The 12,759-nt window shown below is 42.8% G+C and overlaps 1 protein-coding gene across 5 annotated transcripts in view; it reads right to left on the bottom strand.

Moving 5' to 3' along the window:
- Nucleotides 1–78: 78 nt before the first annotated feature.
- trps1 (trichorhinophalangeal syndrome I) overlaps nucleotides 79–12,759 on the bottom strand; it is a 58,282-nt gene continuing 45,601 nt past the window's right edge. For all 5 annotated transcript variants that reach the window (XM_031866315.1, XM_031866314.1, XM_031866316.1 and 2 more), the window contains exons 3-8: nucleotides 10,542–11,258; nucleotides 10,124–10,239; nucleotides 4,490–5,105; nucleotides 3,991–4,205; nucleotides 3,294–3,516; nucleotides 79–3,193 (exon numbers count right to left, since the gene is read on the bottom strand). In XM_031866315.1, the coding sequence (XP_031722175.1) occupies nucleotides 2,949–3,193; nucleotides 3,294–3,516; nucleotides 3,991–4,205; nucleotides 4,490–5,105; nucleotides 10,124–10,239; nucleotides 10,542–11,258 (2,132 nt within the window). In that variant the 3' untranslated portion in view covers nucleotides 79–2,948. The remainder of the gene's footprint in view (nucleotides 3,194–3,293; nucleotides 3,517–3,990; nucleotides 4,206–4,489; nucleotides 5,106–10,123; nucleotides 10,240–10,541; nucleotides 11,259–12,759) is intronic.

The following is a 12,759-nucleotide window of genomic DNA, read 5'->3' as shown; positions in this document are numbered from 1 at the left end:
ACACACACACATATACACACACACACACACACACACACACACACACACACACATATATATATATAACAACAGGGCTTTAAACAGCATCTTGATCAGATCACACTAGTCTAGGTATTGTCGAAATTTGTGACAATTATTGTGTGACTAAAGGGCACCTTGTACCAAGTGCACTTAAACGTCTCCAGATGCTGAACAAAGACACAGTGGCCGAAATGAAGTTTGTACTGATCCACTCCAGGTTTGGCCTGAAGACTTACAACAGCTACATCTGTCTAACATTCAACAAATTATGAAAAGTAACAACGCGGACACATAGTATTCAAGTTATTTTTGAACAGTGAACTGGCATCCCATATGTAATGCAATACGAATGTCTGTTTTTGGTACGAAAACATCTCTAAAGGTCTGTTTTTTTGCAGCAGTGCAACATAAATAGCCAAATAAATACTCGTGTTGTAATGATACTGTGTGATGCACATTCTCAGCTATCACAAGGTAACGTGTCAGCAGGCTCTTGCTGGTGTGTGTCTGTGCCTCACAAGTGTCAAAACCTCAGCGAGGGTGTTTGGGTGTAGAAGTTGGAAGGAAGATTGATTAGTTTGTTTCAGCCGGTAACTTTTTCTCCACCAAACGCCTTTGTCCTGAGCAACCTGTAATTAAATCCTGCATTTTGCTTTTCAAAAACTTGCCCTTTAAGGTTTGGTGGATTTTAGCAGCGGTGTGAAACTTTCTGGCTTTATTTCAGTTATATTTGATTTGAGCTCCGAGATTCAGAGCTTAGATTTAGTTATTTACGTGAGTGGACTGTTAAATCCCCTCCAGGCTGTCTCATTCTCCCTCTAGCTTTGTCACCCTCTCTCCCTCTTCTCTCCACTTTCTCCCCTTTTCCTCCAATGGCTTGTCTTTCTTTCTTGCTTTCCTTTCTGTCTGTATCTCCATCCCTTCTCTCACCATCTCCTCCTCCTTCTGTCACAACAATATTTTACTGTTTAGTATCCTTTGAAAACAAAAAAAAGAAGAAAAAGACAGGTTGATCCTCTTTGGAAGGATAGTCAGTAAAAAAAAAATACTAGTAGTATTCTGAAATGGAGCATAACCACAGATTTCACAGATCAAAGTCTGTTTACGAGTCACGGCGAGTACTACTGCATATGTAAAACAAGTTGGATAAAGCCTTTTGTGGCTCCAGAGGGAGCTGCCTGAAATCTAATTGCATCAGTTGGGGAAAACTGAAAAGTACAAATTTTGAGAATGAAACAAAAAATCTGAAATTCGTTGCCTGCTTCTAATCTTTGCTCGAGGCCAGCGGCTCGAGGCTAGATCTGCCGCAAGTAATAAAACACACCCTAATCTCTGACTGAAATGTAGCCGGGCAAGTAGCATTATGGGTAATTTGCAAGGCAGCATGTTTCAAAAAAGAAAAAATATGAGGGAAAAGAAAATATACATTTTTGATCCTCCTGCAGCGATCCTTTTTTTTTCCCTTCTTAACTGTCCATCTCACTGTCCATCTCAAGTCCGCCATTAAAGGAATACTTCACCTACAGAATGACCATTAGTCTATCAATTACTTAGCTTGAATTCTTGAAGAACGTTTTGTTTTGCACCAGAACGAAGAATCAAAAAATGGAGAGAAGTCTAAATGAGTTGAAGTAAATGAGGGGCTGCGTTTAACAACAGCAAAAGTCTATCAAAACAGCTGTTGACAAACTCACATACAACCTGTGCAGTATAATCAAAGCCTCATTTATCCAGTGGGATGCTCACTACTTCCCAAAGATATGCATCTTTGCTAAAACCGTAATATTTAAAACGCGTTTCCGTCAGTGAGTAAAGTATTCCGTCAATGTCGGAGTGCAATGCTAAATCGGGGGAGTACTGCTTTGCAGGCCCATGTAGTTGAAGTGGATACAAAGTGTACTTAAAGCACAGTAGGGTCACAGGACAGCGGTAGCTTGAAAAGACAGTGATGGAAGGCCACTTGTTTAAATCCTTTCTAGAGGAACAAAACCAGATTCTCACAGCTTCATGTCTCAGAGTTGATTCCAAGATTAGATGAAGCCCGTGGTAACCCAGCAGGTAATGGGACCTGGTGCTGATATTGTTTGCCAGTATTTGAGCGATACACGATTTCTCTCCCTGTCAGTAGGCAATGTCATAAACGCCAGACTGAAATGGGCAAAAATGAGCGATAATTTCGAGAGACTGAAATACTGCAAACAGAAACTGAGATAATACATTTTCCGGACAAAAAAAGGGGAAATAGTCTCAAAGCGTCTAAACTTACAAGTGTAGCGCCACGGAATTTAAAATGTTTTAAGTGTAGCTCATCACTGTATGGTGATACTCAGGTATGTGATGCTGAAAGATGACAAATCTGTGAATATCAAATGAAGTGTGAGTTGCTTCCAGGTGTGGATGTCTAAATGGTGTCTGTGAGCATCTCAGGTATATGATTTTTTTTAAATGGCTTGTTGCTGAAAATGAGTGTGCTCAGTCAACATGTTCTGGGTAATCAGGTGTAAAAAAAAAGAGAACTACAGGTGCTTGAATCCCAGCACCAAGCAATACTGTATCATCTCCCTGACTTGAGGAAGGAATTTCTTTGTATACTCAGTCATCCAGAACATTTAGTCAAAGATGCTAACTTGAATATAACACGCAATCAAGTTTCACATTCAGTCACCTGCTTCAGAAAAGGTGACAAACTCAATGTTTGTTTTTTTAACACATTAACATTATGTTTCCATATTACTTGTGACTTTTTACTTGTGTTTTGTGCTGACTAAATAGCAGACTTCCTATGTGCTTTTAAGTGTTTTTATACCCTTTCATGTCAAAGAGTCAACCCTGTGAAAAAACACTATTACGTGGAATCACACATAATCTCATAACAACAATTAATAGTATGTAATCAATGTTCTCTAATCTGTCTCTCTCTCTCTCTCTTACCTGTAGTGTCTAAAAATCTCTTCTTCCACTTCCGTGATGAAGTGACACTTTGTACAAGAGTACTCCCTCTCTCCTCCTCCTCCTCTCCCCCCTTCCTTGTCTCCCCCAGCCTCTTCCTCAGCCTTGACATGTGGCGGTGCCCCCTTCAGGTTAATCAGGGAGTGGCAGCTTTCGTAGTGCTGGAGCAACACGTCGATGTCGGTGGTGGCGAACGCACACTGGTCACACAAGTGGGTGACGCCTGAGATCAGACAACAAAAAGGATCATGTTGACTCTATTGACATGAAAAACAGAACATATTCTGACAAAAATACAACAGATGAGGTATAACTTTGAATACCTTGTGTGACAACGGGATGGACAGGGTTAGAGGCGTTAAACGTTGATCCCGAAATCACACCGGGGTCACCTCTAGGGTTGGGAGGGGTCATGCCGGGCGAGGTGCCGGTGGCGGGTTTCGATCCGACGGTGTCCTGCTGCTGCTGCTGCTGCTTGGTGGACGAAGGGAACTTGGAACAGCATTTCGGGCAGGTGGGCTTCCGACACGCAAAGGGGTGAGACACCTGTGTGGAAGAGTCAGACAGAGCTCAGTGAAGAGCAGCGTGGATCTCTGCACGCCTGAGTCATTACTGTGCACACCTGAGGTGAATTTAGACTTCAAGAATTGGTTTTCTTCTGTTGTGATGCGATTGTGTTTTTGTGTCTGTGCAGGTGACACCCGGATGAATGTGGATCATTAACTGAATGATGCCAACCCCAATTTTGGCTGTTAAAAATGCAAAAAGAAGGATGGTGAACAGCTGCAACGGCGCCGTTTGGCAGCAGGCACAAAGGAGGGTGGGGGTGTGCGTGGGCAGATTAGGGGAAGCGAGGGAATTTTAACTAGGCTGGAAAATTGGAACAATTAAATTTACACTTGTTCATATATTACATTTGTATTTATTTGGGCCTGCAAAACAGCACAATTATCCTTCTAATTGCCAAGCAAACACGAATACACCAAGCAAATAAACATTTGAATATTTTATTAATCTCACCTCCCCCAGGTGCTTGTGCGGCTGACAGAGGCCCTGTGGACAATACATGCAGTGCTGAATGCAGCATCTGTGGATGGAGTGGTTGTGCTGGTAGTGCAGTAGTAAAGGTGCTACTACGATCACGTCTGCACTGTGGGCCATCGAGTATCGGAAATCACACAACTGACAGTTGTAACTGGTCACGACTGCTTCTGAATCACTGCTGTTGGGGTCTCCTAGGAGCAGAAAACAGAGCAAAGGGCCTGTTAAATAAAACAGCAATGGTGTGGTAGTATCAAGCACCAGAGTTGATAACAAAGCAGGGGTCAAGCAGTATTGAAGTATTTGTACCAGCGGATAAGTAAAAGTCAGCAGCTCTAGGAGGAGGATCACAGAGGAAGTAAAAATCATTAGACTGCTATTTAAAGTTGCTACTCTTGATCTTGTGGCTGCACAACTAAAAAAAGCATGTAAAGAAGTTCAGAACCACATTTCCCCATACTTTCTCTCATTCCCTTACCTTGGCTGGTGCTGGATGGGTTGGATGATAGATCTGATTTTCTGCTTTTGGACGACATGTGGCCTCTCTCTCCACCCTCTCGTCCCCCTGCTCTCTCCCTCTCTCTGTCCATCCCCCCGGGAGTAGAGTTGCTGGGGCTCATAGTGCCTCCCGTGGTCATTCGATGTCTTTGTTCATAGTGCTCTAAAAGCTTTGCCGAGCCCCCCGACCACTCACAGCTCCAGCTACAGAATTTACACCAATAATACGTCTGCACGGCATCTCGACCGGTCTCCCCCGTCCAGCTTGACGGGTCTGGAGACGCCCTGACTGGGATGGAGTACCCGACCAAAGAGTCGTCTTCCGCTCTCACCGCGACTCTCTCCGCCCCGTCTAGGATTTGACCCCCCCCCTTCCCCTGGTTGTCGTGCATTGCCAGGTTATTGGTGGCCAGCAGGGGTGTGGTTGGCGGACTTTTGACTTTATTTGGATGAGAGGACATGAAGTGTTGTTCGAGTTCTAGGGAATTACTGCCCATGTAGGTGAAGTTGCAGAATTTGCAGCGAAAGTACTTGGTATTCCCCTGGCAATCAGAGGTCTTCCGGCCAATACCAATTAGCGTGCCACCCAGCGTCACCTGTTGACAAGCAGAAAAAGATGAACAGGATTCTGTCACAACAGGATTAAAAATCAATCCCCGAATATCATACATATCATACATACGATTCAAACTTGAAAGATCGTTCGTGAAGGCAAAGAAACATGACTCGGCAACCACCAAGGAATACATTCATCAAAGAGTGTCTGAACTTAGATATTTGGGTGTGATAATGGATGACAAACTGACATCTCAATTAGAGCATGTTAAAAACAAAAGTGTCTGAGATGATTTCGGTTTTGAACAAAGTAAAGTATGCGTTCGGTTACAAGGCAATGAGGATTCTGTACTGTTCACATATTTTGCCGTTTTAGCGGCTGTGTGGAAGTGTGGAGCAACACTTAAATGAATGCCGTCAACCCCTTGTTTGTACGAGATAAAAGAGCAGCAAGAATAATCCATAAAGTGGACTGACTAATAACATATCTATCAGGCTCTACTGCGGTATGCAATGAAGCCAAGATTTTGTATAGCCGAGCGAGCAACCTGACACTCGTCTGCTTTTTATTAGCTTAGCTCCTTGACTGTGGGAGATTATACTGTGCTGCTTGTTATATCGGTGAGCAGGCAACCTGGCAAGTCTTACACTGACATATGTACATTAGACTTACTGCACAATATGGATTTATCGCTTTATGGACCTGTGGTTTGGTGCTGACTGCTGGCAGCCTTGTAATGGAGGTTTGGCAAGAACGAAATGCAACTGGTAAGCTGCATTTTTAGTGAGCAAAGACATATGGTTTCATCATCTTCTTCTTCATATAAGGGCATTTAGCTGGATCTTTACAGAGAAAATGACGATTCATTTCAATCATAATTATCAAATTATTGTACACATTTGTATGTATCTTTAACTCTTGAACATGGTTGCAAACTCACAATAAATGTTCTATTCATGAATTAATTATTGCATCCAGGTCATAATTTTGTACTTTTGGGAGAATAACACTGTGAAAATTGCTTTGTTTTCCTTTTTTGCAATTAAATCTCGGTCAATAACCTCTTACAGTCTCTTTGAGTGTCAAGGACAATTACGATGATAATAACTAACAGCCATTGCCTGAGCAAAACATTTATACATCCTACAAAAAGAGTGCGAGAAGTAATAAAAAAATGTGAGATGGTACATTTCAGCTTTGTGCAAGAGAATTACTTCGGAAGGCTAAATGAGAGCCATTAGTGTGTGTGATCTCACAAAAGCAATCATCCAATCATCACGTCCCACAGACCCTGCCCAGGCAATTAGAGACGAGCCAAACATCAAGTCATCGTGGCAAGCAGAATAGGCAGAGAGACACAAAGAGGAACATGGGAGGGAGAGGGAAATAGAGAGAGGAGAGGCTGAGGACGAGTGTGACAAGCTGAGGGAAAAGTGTGCAAGTTGAGGAATAGACGAGAGATGGATGAAAAGCAAATTGAGAAGTGAGAGAAAGAAAAAAGAAAAAGGGAATTTGAGTAAGAAAGAGTGAGCAAAGAAAGAAGGCAGAGCCGAGTTGAAGGTGAGGGAAAGACAAAGACAAATGAGAGAGACAACTGGAGAACAGAGCTAGAAAAAGAAAGTTAAATGTGTCTGACAGCTGTTTCATTACACTGCCTAACTGTCGATTATTACTGGTTTCAAAGCCTTCCTCGCTGTCTCTTCCACTCCCTTCTCCCCTTTCCTCCTCCATCTCTCTCTCTCTCTCTCGCTCGCTCTTTCCTTCTATCCCTCTCCTCCCAGATTCTTTCTTCCCGCAATGTCATTGGTTGACAGGGCATCTCGCCTCAGCAAATGACAACATGGAATTTTCCAAACGTGGGCGGGAGAGAGAAAAAGCGAGCAAGGAGGGATGGAGAGAATAGAGACCCCTTTCATTCGGTTTTTTTCTTCTATACTTTCACTTTTTCTCCATAATGACGACTTAAACCCACTGGATTTTCTATTTCTGACTGTGTGTGTGTGTGTGTGTGTCCATTACGTGACTTACGGCCATTACAAACTCCTGGTTTAAGTGAAATGAAACTCCTCACACACACACACACACACACACACACACACACACACACACACACACAAACAAATGTACGAAAACCTACACGTTTATTAAATCATCTTGTTTGAACCCTCAAACAAAAACCCTACTGTTCACTCACCAGTCCTGAACCTTGACCCAATTGTTACCAATAACTGGAGCGGGTTGAAGTGCAGACAAATTACAATTCATAAAATTACAATTACAACCAATTACAACCCATGATATCCGCGTGGCCCTCTGAGGTGGCTACATTAGTTCACACTACACGTCTTTAGCCCAGGTTTTCTACTCGCATATAGTTTTTGGAGCTTCCCTCAGATGAGTCGGCGCTCGCTGTTAAAACGCGCAGGCCGAGCAGATCGGCGATGCATCACATAGCAGGCTTAAACACCTGACCTGTCGGGGAGCGACAGCCAATTAGAGCGCAAGACACGTGTTAAGGGGAAACTCAGGGGACGAGTCACCTGTAAGTCATCCAAAAACTCAGCTTTAATCGGAAACAGCTAAGATTAGAGCAATGTATTTTACAAAAGGATGGAATGTTTTTTTTTTTTTTTTTATAACTTATATATATAAAGATCACTTTCTTTGACAAAAAAAAAAAATAGTGCAATGTTGTGTTACATTAAAATCATTAATATTCATCAAATTGTGAATATTTTCTCATGAAATGTGATACTTCCGCCACATGATGAGACACTTTTTTGATGACAAAATGTGCTTAAATCATGAAACACAGAATTCAGAAAAATGAAAATGAAAATAAAAATGAAACAAAATAAAACAGATTTGAAATGATAAAATATAGAAATTACAACTTATGCTCTTAAAAGACCTAATTTAGAAACTTAAAATGAATGTGCACACTCGACCTCAGTATTTATGGTCAATGTGTATCAATGTTGTTATTTGGAAAATAATTTGTTAATTGGCATATTGACTATTGATAGACAGGACCTTTGAGGGAAGTGATAACCTGTCAAACTACTAAAAACCACTAATCAGTATGATATATTCCTGATAATTAGCCCGCGAGATATGGACAGAACATATTGCAGCTATTCATAAAACTTGAAATGTCAACTCTGTAAGTAAACGGATTCATTTTGCTGCTACATTAGAGCATCAATGTCTCCTACTGACCGTCTAATGACGGGCTGTTGGAGGTCCGTCTGACAGACACTTCTACTTCTCACTTGAAAGTTAATTTAAAATTGCCCATTCTGCTGCCTTACAAAAAAACAGATAAATACTCAGTCAATGAAGCATATGTGCATATATTCCAATACAGGCATTTACTAACAGTCACATGTTTCTGAATGTGAATGTCAAAGATCAGAGCTACAACAAAACTCTGAAGATCTGTGTGAGTTTACATGAGGCAATAAATAATGTGTGTGCATGCTGAGAAATGCCCATTTTTATAGCAAATACAGCCGACATGTAAATAATTGTGTCAGAGGCTTTAATGTCTACTGTAATTACACCGTGTACAATGTTAAGCAGAGACTTGGCAGGTTTTTGTACTCACCAAAGTCTACAGCTGTTGATTTCACTGATTAGTATCCCTTAACTAAAACCAAATCATCCAAGAACCCAAATTGATTGTCTAATCTGTTGATGTCCAGACTGCAGGTGCAAATTACGTCTGACTTTTTAATGTGGCGTGATGGAGTATAATTGCGGTAATTGAGGGAAAATTCAATCATCGTTCAGTATATGTTCAGCCGCTTATCTTGAAGGAATTATGAATTGCACCTGAAGCTTTGGTAAATTCCCGTCTTTAGCCTGCAAAGTAGCTCCCATCAGATACTGGACTTTGTTCTTTTGCAAAATTGAGTGCTGAATATGAGGGATTAGCACAGAATATTGATTTATTAGCCATCATTTACAACATTAGGATGCATGCTGTGCACCTGTACAGGCATATAGGCAATGGCTGACCGTGATATATGAAGCAGACTGTGTGAATGTCTTTGTGTGTGCATGAGCAAACATGCGAGTCTGCCAGGTGCACTATTTTTCTGTGTCTGTCTATCCATCTGTGAGTCTATTAAATTTTACAACATGCCCCCACAATGCCTCACTGTCCAAATCACACACACACACCGTATGTTACAAATCAGTTGTAGTTTGTTCGACCCAATAAATTACTCAGTTCAGTTAGGGGCCTAGATTTATGACAACAAGTAATATTTATAGTGAAAAGAGTGCAATATTTTCAGAATTTTCTCTAACAAAACTGAACGCCCTTTGTTTGTATTTATGACAAGCAGATGCAAAGATGTAAAACAGATGCATTAGTGGTTCTGCATTGCATCAGTTTCAAAGCTCGTCGCCTTCCCCGTTTGATATATTTAAGGGCCCACATCTCTGTTGCCATGAGACCAGTGTGGTGACATCGGGGACACATTATCTTTTACATTTTTTTATGTCATTTAGTCTTTCTTGGTCCGTGAACTCCAATAACCAGGTAAAGTTGTGTTTGCAGCATAACGCTCACAGGAAGAGGTTCTACAGATCTGAGAACACGGTCAACATGCAGAAGAACGACGATAGATAAAAACAAAATAAGGCGACAGCATGTGCACCAAGTGGACGACTTCAGATAGGTTGAGGTCTTTCTCATGACAGGGAACAGGATTGTCAAACTGACTGTTACTACGGGCCATCGGCTCCAATAATGCAGGCTTTTGATTGGACTGAGGAGGTAACAACAGGACGCACAGGATTGTCACATTTGGTGTGACAATGCTGTCACACCAAACGAACCATTGTGTTGCTTTGGTTTATTTGTTGCTTCTATGTTCTTTTTCTTTCTTAACTTCTTAACTAACTTTATAAATTATTACTGCTTCTTTGCAGGTTCTGTGGCCCGCATGACTACATTTTCAACACTTTGTGAAAAGAAGTCGGGCATCATCATGTACTGTATGCATTGAATCTGTTTATCTGTATTTCTTAACTGCGACAAGTGCTTACCTGTACGTCATATGTTCCGTTCATCATAACGGTCCTGTGCTGCTGAATGTGCATATCTGGTCTAGTCTTGCCCGACTCTTTGGCTTGGTTCCTCTGCCCCGGTCCCGCCTGTACATCTTGGGAGCAGAAACACAAGAAGGGGTCAGATTTTTACAAGCAGATAAACAAAAGAGGAGGTCAGACAGCCAGAGGCACAACGATCCAAGGACACGTCTGACTTCTGGGAAGAAGGTTGTTTGTTTAGATCAACAATCAAACAAGTTGTTGTTGTTGCAATAAACTGGTCGACCCGGAGTGTACTGAACAACAACCTTTACAAAATCTTTTCTTTTTAAGTGCCTGAAGTTGTGATGCTCTGGGTCCATGTAATCTATGTTACACAACAAGTGGAACACGTTGAGCAGAGAGCTGGAGTTACCTAGAGGTGTGTTTTGGGGAGCCATGTTGTGGAGGGCCAGGATGTGCGTGTCGAGGGCGGCGTCCTGCCGCGTGCGGTTGTGCAGACCCAGGTGATACTTCCTAAAGTGCTTCACCAGGTCGGCGGGGTCGTTGCCGTAGTAGCCGTAGCCGCACACGTTGCACTTGAAGTCCTGGAGTTTGGGAGAGGGGCTGGAGGACAGCGGAGGGGTGTCGGTCGCCGACTCCTCCCCTCCTTCCTGTCGGGGGAGGAGGTGGGGAGCAGAGAGGTGATCTGCCTCCCCTCTGCCCCGTTCCCTCCTCTCTCCTTCCTCTAACCCCTTCTCCCCGTCCTCGGGCTCCGACTGGCTCTCGAGTCTGTCAGTCAACGCCGCTCCCCCTTGGCTGGCTCTCCCCCCTCTCCCCCTCCTCCCCCGTCTCTCCTCGTTGCTGTAGCGCTCACCAACAGACGAGGGGGAGACAGATGAGGATACGCACTCGCTCTCTCCCTCCTCCTCCTCCTCCTCCTCCTCCTCCTCTTCCTGCTCCCCATCTCCCCTGATCCGGTCGGAGGACTCCGGTTCAGAGGGTCGGTTTATTCGCTCGGCCTCTGCGCCCACTCTCCCCTCCTCCTCTCCCTCCTCTTCCTCTTCTCCCGCTGGCCTCCTCCCCTCTTCTTCCTCCTCCTCCTGCTCACCTCCCACACTCCGGATAGGGGGATTCTTCTTCCTCACCATCTCTGAGAATTGGAAAGAGACAAGAGGGAGAGAGTGACAGAAAAAGTTATTTTTTGTTTCATTGTTCATCGATATGTTGACAATAACTAAAGCATGTATGCACTATATATTGTTCATGCATGTATGAAAGAACTGGGAGTCGAAAATATCAAGCAGATTTTCATAATCCCTTGAAATCAAGACGCTAAGAGATACAAGGTGTCTCCAGGGCTCAAATAATATACTGAGGATCGCATGCACACACACGAACACACAAATACCATTTTCTGACAATGATGTATGTGTACAGAAAAGCTTTGATTCAATTTACAAACGTCTTTGAACGCCGAAATCTGTGACGATCCTAAACCGCAGACCTCGTCAAATAAAAACAGCCCCAGCAAATCAGAAACATCTCAGCTGTGAGAGAGTTTTCAGGGGTGTGTGTGTGTGTGTGTGTGTTGGGATGTTTGTTGCATCCTTAAGTGAAACTTTTTTCCCTTTTTTTTTTTTTTCTTTTTCTTTCTCTCCCACCCTCTTAAACCAGGGAGGGAATCTTTTTTATCATTATGGAAACCATCCGTGAGAATCTTCCAACGCATGGACCACATCAAAACCCAAACCATATCAGAGAGACTGAGAGACAGAGACAGAGACAGAGAGAGAGAGAGAGGGAGGGACGGGGAGAATGGCCAACAGACAACCACATCAAAACCACACTGCCCGTATCAGAGAGATGGATGAGGGAGGCGGCAGACTGCAATTCATCCCCTCTAGCAGTACACATTTCGCTTTCTTTCTTGCATCTCTTTCTGCATGCCTTCATTTTCTGGCTCCCAACATTCTCCCTTTTCTCATCTCTCCCTGTCTTTCCTGCTCTATCTGTTCTTTATTCTCTGCTTTTCTTTCCCTTTTCAAATCCCATTTAAGTTAAACCCCCTTTTATCTTCATCAACCTCTCACCACCGTTAGAATCAATGTAAAATACCTTCTCAAAAAAAGCACTTAACGCATTTCCGTCATTTTTGAAAAAATTCTCTACTGCCCTCTTTCAGATGCAAGAATAATTACTACAATAACTGGAGTAATTCCATCATTAAAATCTCTTTCAGTTCATGCCCTGCCCCTCCCTCTTTCTTCCCCCACCATCCCTCCCTCCCTTATAATCACTATACAAAGCCATCAAATAACCAGCCATGTGTTTTATGTTAAACCATAATGTTTCTTTTGTTTGAAGAGAGAACAATTGTGGTCGCTCTGTTCACAACAGTCATGACAGAGAGATGTGTTTTCCGAGCGTGCGTGTATATTTGTGGTGGTTCAGTTCATATTCAGTTGTAAACACAGTCAACCCATTGACCCATATGCTGTGTTTGTATGTGTGAGGGGTAGTAAACACAGTCAAAGCAAAAAGACTCCTGATAGACGCCAACAGCTGATCACTTTTAGATCAATGCAATACGAGGACATACGCCGAGTGTGTGTGTGTGTGTGTGTGTGTGTGTGTGTGTGTGTGTGTGTGTG

The sequence above is a fragment of the Anarrhichthys ocellatus genome, unplaced genomic scaffold (assembly GCF_004355925.1).
Source record: "Anarrhichthys ocellatus isolate YVR2014 unplaced genomic scaffold, GSC_Weel_1.0 scaffold35, whole genome shotgun sequence".
Lineage (NCBI taxonomy): Eukaryota > Metazoa > Chordata > Actinopteri > Perciformes > Anarhichadidae > Anarrhichthys > Anarrhichthys ocellatus.
This window is presented reverse-complemented; position numbering and strand designations above follow the sequence as displayed.